At 46.0% G+C, this 23,810-nt stretch overlaps 1 protein-coding gene across 2 annotated transcripts in view; it reads right to left on the reverse strand.

The window, feature by feature from the left end:
• Nucleotides 1-500: 500 nt before the first annotated feature.
• Vps51 (vacuolar protein sorting 51) overlaps nt 501-23,810 on the reverse strand; it is a 49,158-nt gene continuing 25,848 nt past the window's right edge. For both annotated transcript variants that reach the window (XM_077645716.1, XM_077645717.1), the window contains exons 16-19: nt 7,211-7,558; nt 3,690-3,802; nt 696-774; nt 501-607 (exon numbers count right to left, since the gene is read on the reverse strand). In XM_077645716.1, the coding sequence (XP_077501842.1) occupies nt 578-607; nt 696-774; nt 3,690-3,802; nt 7,211-7,558 (570 nt within the window). In that variant the 3' untranslated portion in view covers nt 501-577. The remainder of the gene's footprint in view (nt 608-695; nt 775-3,689; nt 3,803-7,210; nt 7,559-23,810) is intronic.

The raw sequence follows: 23,810 nt of genomic DNA on the forward strand, positions 1-23,810 counted from the left end.
GGTGACCTTTTTTTTTCACAACCGTGCACACACATGCGCTACCCAGCAATAATCAGAGCATCAGAGCGCACAACAGCAAACACAGTTCCTCACAGAAAGTGTCAATACAGTAAAAAAGGCATTGCACTGAAAATTCACTGAAGTGGTTGCCTAGCACTGCATGCACATTTTTGCGCCATGACAAATGTAGTCATACTGACAATTAGGGATGCCTACTACTACCGATGTTTGTTTCTGAGTGTTTGCAAAGTGTTGGGCTGTGATTACCACATAAATATAGGTCATTCCGGGTCCTCCACTTGTATCAAAATAACGCCTTTAATGTGTTCTTGAAATACCAGCAACTGTTTCACAATGAGGGTTTATATTACGCTATGCTTGCACTTGGCTCTAACTGATGGTACTGTAAAAAAAAGAGAGAGAACAACAAATGGTAGGTAGGCTGGGTTGGCAAGCATAGCAAGGGCAGTCCAAATCAGTAAGGGCAGTCAACAGAGAACAACAAGGTGGAAAAGAATTTTTATTTTGCCATCTTTAGTAAAGGCCACATCTGGTGAGACTAGAATTGCATATTCATTCAACCCCGCTCGCAGATCACTTCTACAACCTGCAAAAAAAAGAATAAAGAAGATCAGCCAAGGTAGGGTTGACAAAAAGGCTTCCCGCCCATTTAAATCTAAGAAGGTTCTACTTACACTGGGCTCCATCAGCATTGGATCAAAGCAGCGATGAATTGCACTGCCCATTAGTTCGTCTAGCAGCACGTGCACAAGGCTGGAGGGGAACAAAATTCGCTCCATCAGTAAACTGCATTGAATCGAGAACTTTCACACTTTTCTATAGCAGCAATGTAGATCGCTTGCAAGTTTTAAAAAGGCTTCCAAAAGTTACCTGCTCACCCACAGCCATATTCAATGTAATCAGCATTTTTCATGGTTGTCTCATGCAAAAAGTGCATACATGTTCTGAAACTTGTTCAGACTGCATAGTTGGTGTTTTTATTTTTGTTTTTTGCATTAGCTTTTATATAACGTTTTCCTTTTCTTGTATTTGTTGACCAGGGTATGGGTGTCAGGGCCTTCAGAGAGACAGCATCTGCTTTTTAAAGACTGAATTGTGTCTGAAGGAATGTTTGAAATAAAATAAAAAATGAATACCAATAATTTTGTGACCAACCTCCTTAGCATGTTTTAAATGCCAGATAGGGTACCAACTTCCTGGTTTTTAACCAAGAAACACTGACAAGCAGCAACTAGTAAAGCAATTTTTTGCTCCTTGTCGATGCAATACTCACCCTAGACAAAACATCCCAGCCACATTTAAGCGTGCATGCAGAATGAGTACTGCTGTGTGAAGTGGAATATGAAAAGCTATTTGAAATTGGAATAAAACTACTTCAGTTGGCTCTACAGAAATTCTCCTGAATAGAGGTGGCTGTCACAAATCCGCCACTACTACACAAAGTGGACGCAATTTCTAATTAGCATTCTACATAGCCTCTCGTGTGGTCTATCCTGCTCGAATGGTTTATTAAACCTATGTGAGCTTAATATCCTACATGTACAATGCTTCTTAAATTCGAGATAATATCCCAAAATCCAGAAACAAGATGTTTAACCTGCAGCAAAAGGCCTTATTTTTGTTATATGCAAGCCAGTGTAGGGCTTCTGTAAACTATCACAACAAAGTAACACCTTTGTTATAACACACGGATATGTGTGGTTCAGAATGAGAACCATGCTGAGAAAAAAAAAAAGTATGAAAAGCATTAAGTCTGAATTTCTAACGAACTCTAGGGGATAAAAGTCCTGTCCGGATGTTCGAGACCACACATGTAGAGGAAAAAGTTGTACTTCGGTTCTCTAGAGCGTGTGTGGGTGAAATCAGATTATCCCTGGTCCGCATCATGCCTACATGCACAGAGTGCAACTCACGTGTCCTGGAGACTTTTGTCCTTACAGTACCTCCCAACTGTTGCTATCTTTTTGAAAACGATAAACTATTTAATGAAAGGAACTTGTGCACAGAACATTTGGAGTATGTAACATAGTTACATTACTTCATATACTTAACTGTGTTTCATCTCGGGACAAAAAACAAAAAAAGCTTAGTACTTCTAGAGAAGTACTCTCTTGACTTGCAGTTGTATGATTTGGTACCATCAAGTCGAAAATTTTCTTTACTTCACTTTATCTGAATCAGCACAAGAAGCTGGTTAACATTTCCTATGTACATAATGGTGCAAGGACCCAAGTACAAATAGGATAAAAACAAGAGTCGACAACAAACAGGACCACATGCCTGTGCAGGCAACAACCAATAAACGACAATTCTTCCACCTGATAAATGTTTGCGAAGCGCGAACCAAGAAAGAGTTGAAAATGCATTCATCAGAATATGCATTCTCTGCACATTTGAGACAATAAACAAGAAAATTTTCCTGAGTAAATCTGGAGAAAAAAACACTTGGTAGATAGCCATTGAGGACCAAACTGATGAGGCCTTGCTTTTCAAGACACTTTCAGCACTTTCAAATTACCCAGCTTCTCAAGACACTTTCAGCATTTGCAAATTACCCAAGACGCATTATATTTAGACTGTGCTAGCCACATGCACAAGTCTCCAGCTCTTCGAGCTTGTGCTTATAAAGTCCATTGTTGAATATAATGGCAGTGCTCCAATATTTCTAACAAAAGGTGTTGTTTTTCAATAAGAGCCCCTTATATGTTAACACTGTAAACTGTTGACTCCTGTACAAATACTGCAACACACGGCAATGAATTCCCCCAACCCACAAACTTCTTCTACGAAATCCACTACAAATACAGCCCGCTGGTTGCTACACACTATGTACATAACTCAATGCTCAGTACGTTCGAGGCCTCTGGTGCATGCATTTCAAAGATGCACAGCAGCTGTCTCGTCCAGTGGCCAATACCTTGAAAATAATTTTAAAATATCATCATTTACTATTTTGGTTGATGCAAGCCACTGAAAACAACAAAAAGACTCAAGCTTTTCACACAGGATGAATTTGACTGAAATTCTCTCAAATATTCTCATACTTGCAAATTTCAGCAACTGTACAATTGCTTAAATTTGCAGGGTAAAGCAGCTTTGACTGAAGTGGACTAGATGTGATCTTTTTGTTAAAATGCAAGGTAGGAAATGGCAGGAGACAAGCTTTGCTTAGAACAGTGCAAAAACTTCAAAGGCTAAAACTGGTGTTTGCAGTGCACATTAGAAACACAGCAGATGCACTTCCTGTGAGCCCATGCTACAGAAGTCAATGAAAATAGCACCAGGTTTTCATCACAAGTTTTACTCCAAACATTCCTGCATACCAGTTCACTATAGCACTCACAACAAACAGCGTAATGCAAGCCTCAAGGAACAGTAAAAATTTCTGACACCTTTCGCATTTTCCTGAAACCAATTTCTGAAGAAATTTTTCAGTTTTAATCAATTTTCCCATGAGTTCAGGCATATAAGTTCACAACTGCTGACCCATTGGTGCTGCACGACAAACTGGAATATTCCCTTTCACCAGCAGTCACCCATTTTAGGATCTTTACAACCACATAGTGAAATACAGTGATTTATGGAAAGACACTCACAGAAATGTAGATCCCTGGAAAAAATAAATGCCAGAAAATCAGAAGCCTGATTACAGACCAAGGACAGCTTACTTTTCATCGCTGACAAACCGCCACAGGTAAAGCTGAAGGTAGTGGGTGTCAACTTGAACTTGCTGCAGCCCGTATCGACTAAAAGTCTTCAAGCGTACACACTCCAGAAATGTCTGGAAAAAAATAAAATTAATAAAAAGTTCTTGTAGAATAGAAAGTTTAATGCACTTGTGATTCCTCTGTTTCTGAGAGAAGTCTACAGAACAACAGCATATTCAAACTAGCCTACGGTGATTTTTCTGTGGCTAAGAGATCAGTAAACAAGGCCAATGAAATCTGGCCTTGGATAAATATGAAAAAGAAATGAATGCCTATTTAGAGTTGCTGCCCGCTGAAAGGCTACGACAGGTTTTAAATAATGAGTTACATCATTTTTGTCTCAGCACTGCCAGACATAATAAAAAAGTAGTCTTTTACTGACAAAATCATGTACTCACAGCATAATCCAAGCTTTCAGCACTCTTAAAGCAGTAGACATCTCAAAATGTTCAGTGAATCTTCTACAATTCCATTCATAAAAAGGGAGCTCCATGTGCACGAAAAAGAGAGCGATGTGACAAGGCAGTGTGGTGATAGCTGTAGTCATTCATTCCTTCTCTTAGTGGGTAACCCCCAAGCAAGTGAAGACAGCAGGCAATATGCAGTGGTTTCGGTGCCTGCGCACTCCGGCTTAGTAAACACTCTCGTAAACTGTCACCTCGGTCAGCTTGTGAGTAAACAACGCAAGTCAGAATATGTGTCATGCGTAACCCTCCTTTTTCACAAGATGTGGTGCCCTCTGGAGTGTGGCAAAAATTCGTGTTCTACTGGCTGAAAACAAACGCATGTGGGAGACGCAGGCGCGGTCCGATTCCATGAGGCTTTAACTGCACACCCGAAGTGACAAGTGTGTGCTTGACAGCTGCCGTCATCTATCCTATGCGCTCCTACAGTAAGTTACAACTCAAGAATGGAGCAGCGAATGCCTCTCAAAAGAGGCTCCAGTTCTGGCCCTGCAGCAGAGGCTATGCAGGAAAGAGACTGGGGCCTTTGTCCTCAGCCCTAGCTACCCCTACAGTGAGGGAGTGGGCGCCTTGAGGCTCGTTAACCGCTCAGCACCCCCCCCCCTAAAGCCCCTCTATGGTCAACAGAAAACACTATGGAGGGGCTTTATGCACCCCTAGCCCGAAAAATGAACAACCCACTCCCTATGGCACTGGAACAAAGACCCTTCTCCTTCCCTTTCTTGCCTAGTCTCTACTCTTGAAAACCAATCAATGCCATTGGCTGGTGGGCCTTGTTTGAGGGGCTTCACTGCAGCATTGCTGAGTTGTGACTGACTATTGCTAACATGAACTGCTAATGCGCAGTAAGAGGTGACGGTTCATGTTCAACCCTTGGAGTTGTAGGAGAGGCGGCGTGCATGCGCAAAGGAGCCGTGTGAAAAAGGCAGATTCTGCACCTATAGCTGGAGCGCAGCGGCACTGTGTGTCAAGCGCCCTCATCTGCAGCTCGACACGTACCTTGCCCTGCAGTATGCCCATTCGTACCTGCTCCGAATGTTGTTAACCCTCTGTTACAGACAAGCAGACTGTCCTCTTTATTTAAATGCTGCGGATCTGACTCACAGCTACAGCAAGACAAATATTTTTTCTACGATGCTGGTGGAGCAATGGCAGAGATGACGAAGACGCTAAGAACGCACTTGCTGAGGCGAAGACAGACCCTGGGGGAAGAGCTATGTGATAAATCGGAAAAGCCAGTCTGCATGGCTAATCGTGGAGGGATTTCCGGGTGATGAATGAATTTTTCTTTGCATACAGAACCAAGCGACGAGGCAAGCAACACAGGCAAAACACTTCGCGCAACGACACTGCTCCTCGCTTGCCGCCATCACGTTCGCTTAAGTTTTCATGAACAAGGAGCTCAGCCTGAATCATAATCTCTGATAATACATATTACTGATCGATTAACAAACGCAACAAGAACCCCCAGCATGCAATAACTGACTCGAGAGATTTTTGCTAAAATGCTGCTTTGGTTCTCAAGCTTTCAAACTTGATGCAGTTGACATCAATATAATTTCAACTAGAAAATCCACAAAGCTTGCAGTTTTGTTATGCACAACAATGCTGCATATAAACATCAAAACGTCTCCATCACAGCTACAATTTCTGCAATCGGGAGGTCTTTTGACCCAGTTGTGCCTGGCGTGAACACAACTAAAATGCAGCTTTTGAACATAAACGAGTGTGCCTGCCTAGATGGCAATATTTATTAAAGGACTACAGACACTTAATTTTACTCCGTGCTTTGTTCTTTCAAGTGATGCGTTATGACATTAGCATGCATGGATCACTGCGTGGTATTTGCCTACGACCGCTAAATATAATTGAATTTCTTCTCTCATGCTGTTTCGGTGTCAGTTTCATCAACCAAACAATGGCTGTGATGTGTAGTTGAACTTTAGGTCATGTGGGGCACAGAAAAACTGCAATATAAACGCTGATACACAATTTTAACTCACCACAACACTTAAACCACCCTGCTTCAAGAGCTAGAATTACAACAAATGACGCATCAGGAGTTATACTGCAGTTTTTTTCCTGCCTCATGTGACCAAAATACCAACTACATATCACAAAACATTGTTCAGTTGACCAAGCCGAAACCAAAACAGCATCAAGAAGAAATTCAATTATACATTATTTAACAGCCGCAGGTGAATACTACGGGGTGCCCCATGTACACCAATGTCTAACGCATCGTTCGAAGGAAGAAAATACGCAAGCAAAAATTTGGTGTCTATAGTTCTCAAGGCACTACCATTTTCTGCAAACTCATAATTGCACACCATTCGAACACCTTTGTGCATGCAATGCTCAACCTACTACAATGCAATACCCAGTGTCACCAACAAAAATCAGGTTAATCTGCAGAAAAACTTCTAAAAAAAATTGGGAACAAGTCTACAAACCTTTTACTGCTTTTCATTATTGACAATGGCATATATATTACTTTAAGGGGAACAAACACCACCTGAAATATTTAAGTTGATGGCAGGTAACCTGAAAAATTTTACAAGTGCTCAAGTTTTTCAAAAAGGCTGTTCAGATCTTTTTTCTATTCTCTGATCTAAAAACATAAAACTAATGATTTAGCTACTGACACCATGTTAGGTATGACCAGCAAAAAACATTAAAGAATTGCTAGCTTCAAGAAAACATGATAAAACTAACCTTAATATTTCCCACCGCCTCCAATGCCAGTTACAATCATCTGCATCTATGTTCCCAGACTAAGGCCAAGTGAAGAAAAAAAATCTGTGTGGATATCTAGCCCTGTCAAAAAGTCTGCTGAAGCCAACATTTTGCAAGCAATTCCACTTTACTGCAAGATGAAAGCCTGATGCATTCTAAGAAAGATGGTGGTAATGTACAAGCAGACATGGAGGTCATTTTACATAGCTGAAAATTCTTTGATAATTAAATTTTCAGAATTCCTCAGTCCAGCAGCAAAACAAATGGATGAGCGGTTCATACCTTTAAGCCGATTTTGATGATGCCTGTCATGACTGACACACGAGAAAACTCAACTGTGGTAAAGATGTCTATCTTTTCTGAAAAGAGCTTCTGAATGTTGCTCAACAAGCTGTGATCAACGCTCGAAGGCCACCGAGCACTCCAGTGTGCACGGCCCGAGGCACTGTATGGGTAGGTACGACGGCTTGAATCACTGCTCCGCTCATTGCGAGCACCTTCCTCATAGAGTTGGCCCACGCGCACATCCACTGCTGTCACATCTTCTACGACACGCTTCATCACTGCCCGCACATTACGAGGCTCAAGAGCATTCATCCAGTCCCGTGCTTCAACGCTTTTCCGTAGCATCTGCAAGACATCAAAGCATGGCATTAGAAATGAAAAAACTTCTAAGAGGTTATATTAGACTTCAATGTAAAAAAAATAATTGCGCACTTTGAGGCCACGTTGCCATTCACACAAACAGCCAGCTAAAGAGTACACAAAAAGCTTAGAGTGGAAAGCGACTCAGGCTATGAGGATGATGATGATCATGGATTTTTATGGCGCAAGGACATCTACGGCCAAAGAGCACCATGACACAACGTATTTTCCATTTCTCAAAGTGGGGTCAAAGATCCATTTCCCAGCATTTCACCCTAAAGAAGCCAAGCACCAGACCAGGGGAAAGCTCGTACCCATTGTATCACCGGTGGGTACCCGGCGGCACTGGGGATCGAACCCCGCACCTTCCGCATAGATAAAACCATGCAAAAAAAAGAAATAACTATGCTAGCGCACAATAACTTATTATTAGCTTTAAGCTAAGCGGCCCGTGAATTTGCCTGCAGCGTGTGAACAGCCTGTTTATTCCCCGTCACAACCTCTGTTAAATTCATAAACTAAAACAAGCTTCTCAGCGCATAAAAGACCACTTTTTCTTTCCTGGAAGTGATGACGGTGAAGGAATAAAGCTGCATTTTTGCGCACTCTGTATTAGGCTGGTGCCATTTTTTTTTTTTTTTGCTGCCACAGTTGTTTGTTCCGTGTGCTCTGCCCGCAGCTCCTATCAGGGGCGGTTTCCTTGATTGGGGTAAGGACATGATGAGCCTAGCATGCAGTTTCACGAATCACTTGATGCTATATCAAATTAAGGAAATGACCAACACCCGCAACAACTTTCAAAGGAAATTAGAGAGTGGTCGTCCAATCTTGTATATATATTATTCATTTGTTTCTCACTAATGCACAATAAAGCAGGGCAAATAAGAGAGTACTTCGACCACAGCCAATGAGTGATCACCACTGCTCTTCGGCTCTGTTAATGCCGTGCTAATGTCGCTCGCAGGATCGCTTTACGCAATGGAAGACACTGCTCGCTCAAGCACAGTAATTGTCTCTGCGATCAGAAGGCCGTGACCTTACGGTACATATTCCTCTTTCTGGATCCTATAGAAACATAACATCGAATTATCGTGCGCTAGCGCAATTTTTATCTCGACTTTCTAGAGCGGTTGCCATTCACTTCGCCACGGTCAGTGAGCACGCTACGTTTGCTCGAAACGCCGTTGAGAGCCCTGCAGTAGGATGTTGCCTTCATTTGGCCCTCAAACTACTAAAGCGTGGCTGGTCGACCTCTCAAGCGTACTTCATATTTTATATGTCGTTACCTGATGAATAGAATAAAGAGTTCTGCAATCAGTTTTGCCCTCAAGATTTTTTGCAAATCGCAGAAAATGTTTCATCACGTAGAGGTGGAGTGCCATGCCTATGCATTCTATTGTTTTGGCCAACTATGGTTATGAATAAATTAAAAATAATACATATAGGTGGATGAAAATTTTTAGAGAGACAATATGGATGTTTTAGTCTGCGCCTTGTTTTTTTTCAAAATGTCTAACTTGGCACATGAATTTCTTTTCATCACGCTTTTACTTTGGTGGTAGCAAAATTATACCTATTGCCATTACAGCATTGTGCTCAAATGCCACACAGTGCAATGCCAAGAAACAATAACCTTGCAGAAGAACTTGCTTTGGGGCTAGTTGGTTCATGATTGAAGTTCTGAAAGGCGCAAAAGACACACACACACAGGAAAAAAGGGGGGATGACACAAAGAGCGCCTCTTTGTGTCATCCCCTCTTTGTGTCACAATAGGCGCTCTTTGTGTCATCCCCCCTTTTTTCCTGTGTGTGTGTGTCTTTTGCGCCTTTCAGAACTTCAACCAATAACCTTGGCCTCTAGACTGAGTGGAAAGTTTGCTCCACAGCTGGTTTTGTTGTGCCAGAACCGGCCATTAAGCCAATAAAGATGGTAGTCACTGCTACATCCTGCATCACTTCCTTACATTAAGCAGTGACCTTACGTGCTTATGCCCTACACCTTTCACCATGCCATGACACTGGATTGTAACAACAAAACTCCTCCACCAGCAGTTGTGCTTCCACCATTTCACATCAAGAATCTGGCCACCTGGTTAACACAAGCAAAAGCAGCCTTCAACAATGATGGGACCCAATTATTCCCTCGCTCCTATTTTACCACGCAACATTTAAACATCAAGACAAGGAGCATTTGCAATCGGAAAAAAGTGCTTGAGAGCATCAAGCAATTCAGCTGATATTATGCATAGGAGCTGATCAAAGGAAGCATTGGAACAGTGGAAAAATCTGACATACTATTGAACTTGGCCTGGGATGAGCCCAATCATGAATAACAGAAATGCCATCTTTCTGACAAAATAACTCTGCTTAACCCTGCCCAGCTCCAACACAATCCTGTCATGTTGTGCCACAAAAAATGAGGCTAATATTTCTTAAATAGTCTTAGTATAATAACAATGTCAACAAATTTACAAGAAAAAGCAAAACCTAAACAAAGCACAATGAAATTTGACCAATTGGTGTATTTTATTGTGCACACACACTACATGTACAAATGCTTCAGATTTCACACCATAAACCTATAGCCACTACCAACCGTGAAGTCAAACCTGCTAATTTAGTCAAAGAAGCCAGATAGCTGTATTTTCCAATGCCAAGACAAATTTTTTTACCGTGGCTGGAGCACACATTTCTTGAAACTAACATGTAAATCACTGACAGCACTCCTCATTGGAAGCACAAACAGTTATACAGACCATAAACTCGACTCCTGAAAATTTTGTTTCTCAAGTGCAGGTGAATATAAATGGTGGTCAGATGTTTAGAGGAATCCCCCTGGGTGAAGTAGATTTGTAATAAGGGAGTAGTTACTCATTGCATGCGCCCAAGCGCAACTACAAGGCTACAGAGGAAAGCTTAACAGCTTCCACAGAAATTCGTAGCAAAATAAAAATTCGTCCTGGCCCGCAGTTCAAACCCGGTACCACAGCTTCACCGGAGCAGTCGCTCTACCAACTGAGCTAGCCAGGACGGCTAGCATATGGTAGGGCGAGAGCAAAAATTGATCAATAACTCGAAGTGGGAGCAGTACTGGTCGGATGTATTTGTGGAAGCTGTACAGCTTTCCTCTGTAGCCGTACGGTTGTGCGTGGGTGGTTGCCAATGAGTACGGTAAAACCTCGTTAATATGTCTTTTTTTTAATTGCGGGAAAAAACGCATTATCCGGGAAATCGTATGATCCAAACCGCCTGATTTTGAGAAATGCAACTGCTGAATGAGGTAAAAAGACATTTATCGACAATTTCACTTAACAAAAACGTCGATTGCATTTTTGGCACGAGCTGAAGAGATCCTATTCCAGTGCTCGCTGAATTCAGTCCGCGTTCGCGCTATCTTTAGCACGGAAAAAAATTCGTAACGCATCCGGTCCGTCGACGGCAGTGACGAAAATAACCAAAACCTCTTCCTTGTCATTTGCGGTTGCTTCGCCCCTTTGCACCCAAGTACTGTGGGAAAGCCACCACGGCGGCTGATTGTCGCAGCGTTTCTGCTTTTTAAGCTGCGTTTCCCAGACCCGGCCCGTTCGTATATAAGCGCAACGCTGTCGTTCGTACAAGCTTCGTCTCCTTTCCCTTCTGCACCGCTAAGAAACCTCAGCGTTTCTCCTCTTCATATTGCGCCCTGCAGAAATGGCCATCGCGAATGCTAGCGCGCAGTTTTTTTTGTTTTTTTTTTGTTCTTGATGATGGTGGTACTTCGCCTCGTCACATCGAGGAACTGCAGAGAAGCCACCACACGGCGGGTGACTGCCGCAAAAAACGTCGCGTGCCCTCTCGTTCGACTCACTTGTATGTTTGCACATGTGCAGTTGGTCAATAAACGCATAATACAACCACAATTTGTCGAAATTTTAAACTTAGTAGCCGGGAAATCATGTTTTCCTGGAACATATTAACCAGGAAAAATATAGTGTAACTCTATGGGACATTTTTAATGTCCGCGATTTTGAGCGTACGAACCGGAAATCGTATGAACCGGGAACGTACCAACGAGGTTTCACTGTAATTACTCCCTTAATATAATCGGTGTTTTCATTATTACCTCTCCATCGTTTTTTCCATGCAAGGGTGCATTTTTTTTTAACCAAGAGATCTCAAATAACTCAAGGGTAGAAAACGTAGAGCAAAGAAGACAAGGACTCAGAAAGACAACACACACACAGCGCTAACTTCCAAAAAAGATGTGTGTTGTCTTTCTGAGTCCTTGTCTTTTTTGCTCTATGTTTTCTACCCTTGAAATCAACCAACAAGCGCAAGTGTCTACCCTTCAAATAACTCATTTATTTTTCGCACAAATAGGTTGAAATGGCGATGTCAAACGTGACGCATTAACCCATGAGGCATAAACAAGATATGCAATAAATAGGTCTGCGGTGTATCTTGTGAAATTGGTGAAGCAGTCAGCATAACTCCAGCATAACTTGTACATGGCCAGCATGTAGCCAATATAACTTGTCCTGTCCAACTGCTTCTCTTGTCTAAACAAACTGTTCTATGTTCTTGAGCATATGAACCAACTGGCCCAAGAAGCACCATCTTGCAATATAACAGCTCACATTATTTCATTTGGTCAGGTGCATCAGTGCCTTGGAGTGAAGAACGTTTTCTGAGAATATTACTGTAGTGTTTGTATCACGATAAGCAAACGGCAAACTCATGGCCACGTGCCAGTGTTTGGGCACCGCCCCCTTGCCTGTCTGTATCTCGATATAAGTGCATGGCGTGCTGGTTTGCACGGGCAGTCATCGACCAGCGAGACGCGCGGTCTGACGGCCGGCTAACGTTAAACCTGAGTTATTGTTACACCTCGGCTACAGTGTCGTTCCCCTCCCAAGACACAACTTTTGGCAGCGAGGATGGGATCTTGAAGCAGGCTGATGACCGTTCCCACGGAGACCGTTAAGACGGATATTCAGCCAGGCGTACAAGAACGATGGAGCGACTCGGAAACATCCAGGATGGTCACGATTGGGCAAGTGGAAACGTACGAAGAAAGGATTAATGCATTCCTGCGAGTGAATAAGATTCCAGATGAGAACAAAGTAGATGCCTTCCTGAGTATCGTGGGTCCGAGAACGTACAAGTTATTGAAGAGTTTGACCGCCCCGAACACGCCGGATAGTTAGTCTTTGTTAGAACTGCTGAAAGCATTACGAGAGCATCTTTCACCCAAGCCACCGGTTATAGCGGAAAGAGCAAAGTTTCACCGTAAAACGCAACTACAAACGGAGAGCATCACGCAGTTCGTGGCAGGCTTCAAGCGATCTGCAGAAACATGCAACTTTGGAGCGAACTTAGAAGAAACTCTGAGAGACAGATTTGTGTGTGGTTTGGCCAGCGCTGCCATCCAGAAGAGACTTTTTGTTGAGGATGCATCTCTGACCTTCAAAAAGGCAGTTGAGATAGCCTTATCAGTAGAGGTGGCTTCCAAGAACGTCACAGAGTGCCGACCTAGCAGTGCAACCCAGGAGGACTTTCAGAAGCTTTCTGTGGAAGAATCCCCTGCACGGGACGGTTCGCCGTGCACGCGATGTGGCTTGCGTCATTGCAACCGGGCTTGCCAGTTCCGAACAGCCACTTGCTTGAGATGCCACCAAGTAGGGCATATTCAAAAGGTGTGTCGCTCCCAGCTGTCATCTAATTTGCACCCTTCGAAAGCGAGCAGACAAGACACACGGAAAAGAAACCCCCGGAGGCAAAGCTTCGGCGCGTTTGAGACCGAGGAAGACATCGAGCCACTGTTGCAAACAACGCTCAAAAAACCGCGTCAAGAGCCGATAAGCTTTACGATGTGTGTTCAGGGTGTGCCACTTCACATGGAGCTCGACACTGGAGCAGCAGTGTCGGTGATGCTGTACAGGTTGTTTCGCTCATGCTTCCCACAGATGAAGTTACGTCCGGCATCGGTGTTGCTTCGTACTTACACAAGGGAGTGTGTGCGCCCGAAAGAGGTGGTAACAGTCAACGTCAAGCATCAGCACTAGTCTCTCCAGCTACCTCTGCACATTCTCTGCCAGGAGGGTCCTGCTCTGATAGGATGAGACTGGTTGTATCAACTCAGGCTCAATTAGAGTAGCGTTAATCACGTGGTTGCGCAAGACCGCAGGGCCTTGGAACAAGTCTTAAACAGACGTCCTCAGTTGTTCAACGATGAACTCGGCCAAAATCAAAGTGAGCAAGCTCAACTTTCCCTGAAGCCGGAACAACACCCAAAGTTTTGTAAAGCTAGAAACATTCCATTCGCACTGAAAGAAGCGGTGGAGAAAGAACTGGAAAAACTAGTTAGTCTGGGCGTGATCGAGCCCATTTCGAACAATTCTTTCGCCTCACCAATTGTACCAGTGGTAAAAAAAGATGGCAGCGTACGCATCTGCAGAGATTATAAGACCTCTTTGAACCCTTGCTTAAACACTGACAACTACCCCTTACCCAAGATCGAAGAAATCTTGGCCACGCTTTCGGGAGGGCAGGTGTTCTTGAAGATTGACCTCAGTAGAGCATATCAGCAAATCGTGATGGATAAGGTTTCGCGTCACCCTCAATACACACAAAGGACTGTATGCAGTAAATCGCTTAGCTTTCGGGGTCGCATGTGCTCGGGCGACTTTTTAAAAGATAATGGACAGCATGTTAAAAGGATTGGAAGGTGTAATATGCTACCTAGACGATATTCTCGTCAAAGGCCAGAACGAAAAAGAGCACCTAGTGAACCAAGATGCATTACTAAACCGGTTGCACGAAAGGGGAGTGCGGATTAAGCTAGAGAAGTGTGAATTTTTGAAACCAGAATTACAGTTCCTGGGTCATGTGGTCAGGAAACAAAGAATTGCCACATCACCAGAGAAGGTAAAGGCCATATTAGAATCCCCCGTCCTAGCCAACTAAAAAAAAGTTGAGAACGTTTACGGGCATGGTAACATACTACGGAAAATTTTTGCCAGAGCTATCAACAATCACCTTCCCACTGAATCGGCAGCTGTGCAAGAATGCGCTGTGGGCGTGGAATGAACAATGCGACATGGCGTTTAAAAAGATAAAAAGGTTGCTAACAAAAGCGCCAGTGCTGGCACATTATGATCCAGAAGCCCAGCTTCAGGTAGTGTGCGATGCGTCATCTTATGGGCTGGGTGCAGTCTTATCGAAAGTGGAACAGCATGGTTCCAGGCGGCCGATCATGTTTGCATCACGCACATTATCACCAAGTGAATGGAACTACAGCCAGTTAGAGCGGGAAGCACTAGCATTAGTCTTCGGAATCAAGAAGTTCCATTACTATATTTATGGCAGACAGTTCAGCTTGGTAACTGATCACAAGCCCTTACAGACGATACTCGGCCCCAAAACAGCAATACCAAGCATTGCCGCTGCGCGTTTGCACAGGTGGGCAATCACGCTGTTGGCCTACCGTTACGATGTCGTCTATCGTTCAGGGGAAAGCAACGTAGAGGCAGACTGCCTGTCGCGCCTACCGCTGCCCGGGAGTGGCGAGAAGGAAGAGGACGACAAAGTTACCACTTGCTACGTACTTCAGTGGGAGACTTTTCCAGTAACAAGCTCGGACATTGCGCGACAGACATCACGTGACCACATCTTGATTTGGAGTAGAGCTGTGATCATCTGTCTTGATTTACATTGGGCTTCATTAGTACCTCATCCACTCCTGCATTTTCCTTCCCACTGCACGTGGGCACCTCGGCAACATCACCTGTCTCGGCTACTACCGAACATGCTACCTTAGGGGCGTACCGTACGGGGCCTCTTCGTACTTTTTCAATATGTTTGCATGGACTGAAAGAATGGACTAGGCGACGGGTGTACCCACACAAACGCACATTTAATACACCCTATGTGACACACACACTAGAACACAAAACTAACAAAACTAACACAACACACAAAGGCTATAAATACACACGACCCGGGCACACTACTACCAGCGTCTACTACTAGCGTTCTACTATTCATGGTCGGCGTTCGTGCTCACGGTTGGTTCGGTGCGGCTGCGGTGTTGTATGGATCCCGTAGCCGGCGTCGAGGCAGCGTTCGGCGTGCTTGGGCTGGCGTTGCGGGCGGTGTTCGACGTGCTTGGGCTGGCATCGCTGGCGGCGTCGCTGGCTGTGTTGTACAAGCTCCCGGTCCAAGCGCCCGTGGAGGTGATGCCGATGTTGTTGGCGTTGGGGGCACCACCCGGATGGGTGGCAACAGCGCTGGAGACACCCCTGGCCGTAGCAGGTGGTAGCGTCCTCTGTTGGCTCCCCGGAACAGGCTCAGGCATGGCAGGAAGTCCACAATGCGATGTCGTATGTGGAAAACCTGTTTCCCCCCTCCATTTCCATGTGGCCCATCTTCACCGTCGGCCGTCGGGACGGACAGCCCCCGGCTGGGCGAGGAGGGAAGTCTCCCTCATGGGGGAAAGGGACCGGCGACGGGAGCGCCACCTCGTAGGTTACGCGGAATTCTGCGGAACCGGAGAGAGGCCCTTCGGTATCCGGCCAGTGTCGTGACCGGTTGCAGCCGAATGCTCTCGTCACCTTCCGCGGCAGGCGCACAGGGATCCGTTGTGCCTTGCAGCTGGACTTCTGGTTCCAGGCAGCGAAGCGAGTGCAGCAAACGCGCGCTCTGGTCGCCTTCCCCAGCAAATGCTAGGGAACGGCTTTGCCCCAAGAATGCGGCGCGCACGGGAAAACCCGGCCGCCATTATTGGCGCATACAAACGTTCGCCGCCGATACCTCCGAAGTCGCGCCCCTGCCCCAGCCGGTAAGTCGGAAGTCCTTCTTATGTAGTCGTCTATTTCCGAGGAATGCCTCGTTGATGTTTTGTAGCTAGCTGGCCCGCTCAATGTATTAATTGCAAGTGTAATAAATAGCATATGAGTGTTAACGCTGTGTCGTCCCTTCCCTTTGTCCCTCGAGCACGAACCCCTCCGCGGTTAGCGAGCGGGAACGCTGCATCCGCGGAGTGGGAGTGCGGGCGGGGCGAAAGGCTTTGTTTCCCCTGTATTTCCACACATAGAACGCGAGCTCACCGGAGCAGTAGCCGGCGTCGCTCTCTTCCAGCCGATGTGTCCCTGACCTGCCGGAGCCTCCGCTTTTCTGCTGTTCCCCCCTGTGCCTCGCTCTCACTCCCCCTTTTATAGCCTCGGTGTTAGTCCACGTAAGCCTTGTCGTCGTCTTCTTCTCTTCTCCACCAATCATCTCTCTCCACCTCACCGAATGCTTCTCCACCAATCATCTCCCTCCACCACACCGAATGCTTCTTCTTCCTCTTCTTTATTCTTTGGTTAATTCACGTCATCTTCTTCACAACTCTTTCCTATAAAATTTAATTTAGGCTCCTTAATATATGTGACATGTGACCACACCTTACGGCGAGTTCTTCAAGCGGTAATGGGACAATGGACCGAGCGGGTGAATGATGAAGAAATGAAACCATTCGTTTCAAAAAGACTGGAGCTGTCGGTGAACCAAGGATGTTTATTTTGGGGAATGCGCATTGCGGTTCCCCCGTATTTACAGAAGACAATCCTGGACGAGCTGTACGAGGGGCATCCTGGAGTGGTGCGGATGAAGGAGGTTGCCCGGAGCTACGTCTGGTGGCCAGGAATTGATGCAGACATGGAGAACACCATGAAAATGTGTGCGGCCTGCCAGCAGCAATGAGCTCTGCCTAACCAAGCTCCCCTTCATCTGTGGGCTTGGCCTACGAGGCCATGGGCCCAACTCCACTTGGATTTTGCTGGGCCGTTCCTTCAGTGCAATTTTTTGGTAGCAGTAGACGCCCATTCAAAGTGGCCGGAGGTGTTCGTGATGCCCTCGACCTCGGCAGAAGCTACCATCGGTAAGCTGCGTGACCTCTTCAGCCGTTTTGGATTGCCCGAGGTTGTGTCAGACAACGGACCACAGTTTTGCAGCGAAGAATTTCAGTTATTCCTCGAGATGAACGGAATAAGACATGTAGGGTCCGCGCCATATTACCCGTCAAGTATCGGTTTGGCTGAAAGATTCGTCCGAACAGTGAAAGAAGCCCTGCGAAAGGACACCAGAGCCCGGCCCATTGAAGAGCGACTAGCCAGTTTCCTTCTAGCATACCGGAATACACCACACGCAACCACCCAGCAATCTCCAGCTTCGCTTTTGATAGGGCGACCTCAGAACTCGACTCGATTTACTTAAGCCTAGTGCTCGTTCAGCAGTCGAGCAAAAGCAGTTTCGACAAACGCGCAGTCGCAGAGAACTTCAGAGAAGCTTTGTTGTTGGTGACAGAGTGTTTGTGAGAAACTCTAGAGAAGATCCAAGATGGTTGGAGGCAACGGTGACATCACGCTCGGGGCCCGTGTCTTATGTGTTACAGGTGACAACACCACGTGGTGTCATGGAATGGAAGAGGCATCAAGACCACATACGCGCAAGGCAGGCAGAACCGGAGGCACCGTCTGCCAACCACGGTTGCGGCGCCATGGTGAGGACTCCTGGCAGCCGTGGCAACCATCTGGATCACCGACGGGTACTGATGACCAGAGTGCCGTGCAACCGCAGAAACAAGCAGCGAGCACAACTGAGGAAGATCCAGGGGCGGTTACCGCAGGAGGCGGAGTATCGACGGCAGCCCTCGGTTCAAAAGACACCGATCACGACTCGGGGTTTTCTCAACACGACGAAACCTCAACACGACATCGGTACCAGACAAGGGAAAGACGCCTCTCGGATCGGTACACACCAGAGCCGTGATTGTGCCAACCAACATTTGGAGCTACAGTTTGAACAGTTAACTTGTTTCTGTTATGTCTGTATAAAAGCTAACCATTCGTTATAAATGTCAACCAATTGTAATGAGAGCATGCATCGTCTAGGGAAGAGGGAATGTAGTGTTTGTATTACGATAAGCAAACGGCGAACTCATGGCCACGTGCCGGTGTTTGGGCACGTGGCCTGTCTGTATCTCGATATAAGTGCATGGCGTGCTGGTTTGCACGGGCAGTCGTCGACCTGCTGGACGCGCAGTCTGAAGGCCGGCTGACATTATACCTGAGTTCTTGTTACACCTCGGCTACAGTGTCATTCCCCTCCCAAGACACAACAATTACTGTTTTAGTAGTAGTAGTAGTAAAGACTTTTATTCGACCATAATTTATAGGCCGAGCATGTCGACCGCCTGGGCGACCAGAAGCCGCTGTTCTTCTTCCCCTTCAGCGCCAAGCCAGTCGAGCCAGGTGGTGATGGATAGAAAGGGTGGGGGGAAGGAACCCGACTGCTGAGCAGCCGGGCAATAGAAGAGGCAATGGGCCAGGTCCGCATAGATGCAGGGGCAGTTGGGACAGGAAGGGTCCGATCGATAGCGATAGACAGTCATATGGAATACAAGGCACTTTTACAAGTTTTACAAAGATGGGTGACCCTCTGAAAGATGACTCATCAGAAAAGCTGGCTTTGAGTGAGTTTCAGAGAGAGCGCATGAACTAGGGAGAACATATATATCAACACATAGGAGCCATGGAGTTTGCAGAATGCAGTGGAACACACACAAAAACTCCTATGTAGCACTTCAGTGCTAGGAAGTGCTTGCAGAACTTCAGTGCTAGGAAGTGCTTGTGAATTTGTGTTTGTGAAATGAATGCAGCCAAGCTGGAGTTTGTTTCTCATGCGACTCAATTCGAATACTGTTCACTGTATGAGTCATCTCTGCCAGCTAGCTGTCTTATGTGTAGTAGAGAAGTTTTCAAAGTGCAACCGTGGCAGTTGGAAAAAGCATTTAGCAAACATATTGCATGCAAGATGAAACATAGATGAAATGCAATGTTTATATTACAGTTGAGCCCCCTTACAACAGCCGCAGATATAACAAACACTCGCTTATTACGAACAAGACCGGTGCAAACGTCAAAATATGCATTATGACAATGGCAGCTATAGTCGGGTACAACTTAAGAAGGCAGCGGCATTTGCCCCTCAAAGGCGGATGCACACGAGCCTCCGCCAATAGGCGCGCACTTCAGGTGACGTCATGAGCCGGAGGGCCGGTGACCCCGCCGACGGAGAACATGCCTAACATGGCCGCCCTCGCTTCGAACTGGGCCGAGTCGCGTCAGCTGTGTGCGTCTCCCTTCGTCAGAGTGAATTCGAATTGTTTGTGGGCGTCTGTCATGTCGGAAATATTATTGCAAGCTTACGATGCACAACTTGTGCCGCGTGCGTTTGTTCTGAGCCGTGAGGCGACGAAAAAAGGTTACAGCGAACATCGGTGACTGCGCTGCGCTTCGTCTGGAAACAAGATCCCGCAGCGGCACACCGCTGCAAACAAACATCGTGCGTGTTTGTTCCGTGGTGTTTTGTTTTGCTCCTAAGTGAAGTTACGACGAGGAGAATTTGCCAAAGTCTGGTACCTACTGTGAGCGGCGGGTGTGTTAGTGTACTGTGCCCCTACGTTTCACGTCGGACGTGGCGAAGTGATGGAGCAAAACCATTCTCAGGATAAATGAGAAATGCGTGCGCGAATGAAACCAACCTACGAGTTCCTCAACCGAAAAGATTTGTGGAAGCAACCTCCAACGCAAAGATTTGTTGCTGCCAGCTCAGCGCGCAAACAATCGATCGTTGGCAGCAGTATGATAAGATAGCCGAGCGTCTAGCAGGGCGTCGTTCGAGTGTTGTGTAGCACCGTCGATTGATCACTTTCCGCCAGTGCTAACAATCAGTGACTAACACGCGCTGCTTGAGCGAATGTCATTTGATTATTAACGGCCAGGCGTGTGGGAGCAGTGTTTGTTTCCTTAATGTCAGCCTTAGTACTAATACAAAATTATGACCGATACACTGGTGCCTGTACAAGGGAGCTTGGCATGAATTCGCGTCTCTGTATGGCTTAGAATTCTTCACTCACTGCACGCACCAGCTGTAGAATGCCTGCTGTGACACAATCGCACGTCAGTTGTGCTGCCAGCGCTCGACTTGCTTTCCCACAACACAGCTTTGCGCTGCTTTTCGATTGTTATGATATGTTGCTACGAAAACAATTCCAAGACAGTGAAGGCAACAGAGCCATTATGTACATCAAATAAAAGTACGACAAAGTAGGCACAGCTGCTTGTGAACTGACTCCTAATACCTCTACTCGCGTCTGCATTAAATGTGTGTGCATGTTTTCTTGCGTGTTTGTTTATATTTGTTATTTTCCCCTTTTTTGCATTTTAGATCTTAGTTTTCACGCTCGCGTTTGTGTGCATGTGTGTGAATATGTGAGTGCTTCTGTGCGTGTATGTGTTTATTATTCCTATTTGTGTCCTTTTATTTTTGTGTTTGTTCTTGTAAGCATGCTGCATACACCTCTTCCTTTACAATTTCATTAACTCGTCTCATTCAAAGCACCAAGTCCTGTGAATAGCAGGGCTGGCCTCTTCGATGTCATTAAATCCTTACATTCTTGTCTACCTTGCCTCCTCAGTCTAGCATCTTGCTGTGTTTTCTCCTGCTATTCTGACCTTGCTTCTTGTGCTGTTGTCGCAACGTGATTAACCAACTTGCACTAAAGAAACTTCTATCAGCTGTGACGACAGAAACATTGACCGATACAAAATGTTAAAAGCATCACGTGGCTTGCGCAATAACTTCGTCTCTTACCCCTGTTAACGCGTTTATGCATCAGTGCATACGGCAGCTCGCCAGGAGTGCACATGAAAGGGTGCCATATTGTGCAACAGCATCTTGCGATGTTGTTGCATTCAGTCTTAACAAAAAGATGGTTTCGCTGCCCGTCACATGTGGGGGTACACATGACATTGTGCAGTGGATTATCATTTCCTGTCTTGACGCTTTCATCATTACAAATGCAGTTTTCTAGTGAATGGAGTCCAGCAAAGCAGTGCTGTGAGAGCTTTTTCAGCTTTCACCATTTATCACCTCACCAATATCACTATCTGAATCTAGCCGTCATTTTGGCTACGGCTTGTAATGAACAAATTGACTCACTAAAACACGTTCAACCTTGCTGAGCATTTTTCCGGTACGTAAATATGACCAAAAAAAATGCTAGCAAAGTTATTCACGTTAATAATTGTGCTTGCATTCGCGTTAATGCCAGAGTCAGATAAATAAATTAAAAATTGGCTATGACAAGGCTGCGCTTTTCAGTGCATACTGCTAACAGAGCCATAGAGCGTGCTCTGACTACTGTTATTTCAACATGGGGCCAGTCAAACTCGACGATGGCTGCCTGAATGAGCATTTTGGGCCTCAATAAGCTAATGATGCTTTATATTTATTCTCTTATTCTCATTACTTGTGTGAGCCAGATAACCAAAATAAACGATGCAACCACATGAATGCGCTTTGGCGTGCAAGCTGCTAACAGTGGCTGTCAGTTTCGTGTTGACTACTGGTATGGCAGCAGCACTGGCTATGACATGACTGCGATTTCCAGTGTAGACTGCTAACAGAGCTATAAAGCGTGCCTTGAATACTGTTATTTCAACATGGGGCCCGTCAAACTAGATGGTGGCTGCCTGAATGAGCATTTTGAGCCCGCCAAAGATAATCAGAGTTAACAGTTGTGTTTCAATTCAGTTATACCAGCATTTAAACATGTTTCTATGCCACTTCTTAAATCGAGCACAATGTGTGCTGGACGTTGCTCATCAGAATTGAGCTTCTATTATAAGGAATACGCCATAAATGGAACTGCTTATTTATTTCAGAGGTCACGGAATGGATGGTTGTCTGTTGCGAACCAACGGGAAAAATTTTGGTAGCCTTAATAAAGGCTGTTCTTTCGTTAAAAGAAGCCGTTATGCTTCGTCGAGTGGCTCAATGCCAGACAGCTCGCAGTCGGAGTCGCTTTCTTCAGTGTCATCTTCACCCAGCTGGATGATGATGGGTTGAATGTGCTCACTCCCAGACGTGTCAAGTCTGAACTTTGCCTCCAAGTCCATCACGTGCTGAATGCTCTTCGCCCAGTCTTCCGCCGCTACGTGCTTGATTTTCTCCCTCAAGCTGGCGTCGACCATGGACAGTTTGAAGTCTCTGTTGTCCGCAGTGATGCCACTTTTGACCTTGGCACAAACAAGCTCAATGGGATTAAATTCGCAGTGGTACGGCGGGAGCCTGAGTGCAATGCAACCGGCGCTTACAGCTGCATTGTCTACGATGTAGCTCAGAAAGCGTGACTTTACAGATGCCACCAGCTCAAGCAGCTGCTTCTTTATCATCCTTTCAGTGTAGGTGATCTTGCTTGTGAGCCACTCCTGTATCTTCTCCTTCTTCCAGGCCATCGTTGGCAATTTCTCTTCTCGCCGGCTATGGTAAGGTGCATTGTCTAAAACAATGACGCTACCAGCTGGCTACTTCTGCAGAACGCCATTAAACCAGCCCTCAAAGCGATTGCCGTCCATTTCCTCGTGGTAGTCACCTGTCTTTTGGCCTCGGAATACATCCAAGCAGCCGTCGACGAAGCCATCCTCGCTGCCGATGTGCGTGACGATCAGGCGCTGACCTTTCCCAGAAGGTTGTTTTAGACCCGTCGTTAGGCCATTTGCTCGAGCGAACAGGCGTCCGCGCTTCTGCACCACGGTGTCTGTCCACACGATCGACCGAGTGTGTCCCGCCGTCACCCATGTCTCGTCCAGGTAGAAGATCTTTCGGCCTTCCGCTCGGTAGCGCTCCACGTCACGGAGGTAGCGATTCCGCCAATCGGTGATGTCATCCCGGCCGATAAGCAGCGAGTTGCGGCTTCTCTTTTCGTGCTTGAAGCCGATCTCGGCAAGCAGGCGACCACAGTCCACCGCCTTAGTGATGGGAGTTCCATACGTTCCGAGAACTCGGTAGTGATCTTCTCGACCGTCGGTATCTCGTTGCGGCGAAAGAAATCGTGCACACATGACCTCAGCGCGCACAACGTGAAGCTGTCAAACTTCGCGCTGCGTCTTCTCTTCTCCGCATTGCGTGGGCGCTTTCGGGACGGCGTCGTCAGTTTGCCACCCGAAAAATGCGAAGCTTTAACTTCCTTCCTCACCCTGAACACAGTCCTTTCGCTGACACCGAGCATGTCAGCGACAAACTTGCTCGTCTCCTTTACGCTGCGTTCAGGCTCCCTGTTACGCCAAAACGTGTAGCAGTGGAAGATCATGTTGCGTGAATCGCTGTTCAGGATGCGGCCGCTCTTGCTCTTGCCGAGGCTCCTTGGTGGTGTG

The sequence above is a fragment of the Amblyomma americanum genome, chromosome 1 (assembly GCF_052857255.1).
Source record: "Amblyomma americanum isolate KBUSLIRL-KWMA chromosome 1, ASM5285725v1, whole genome shotgun sequence".
In the NCBI taxonomy this organism is placed as follows: Eukaryota; Metazoa; Arthropoda; class Arachnida; order Ixodida; family Ixodidae; genus Amblyomma; species Amblyomma americanum.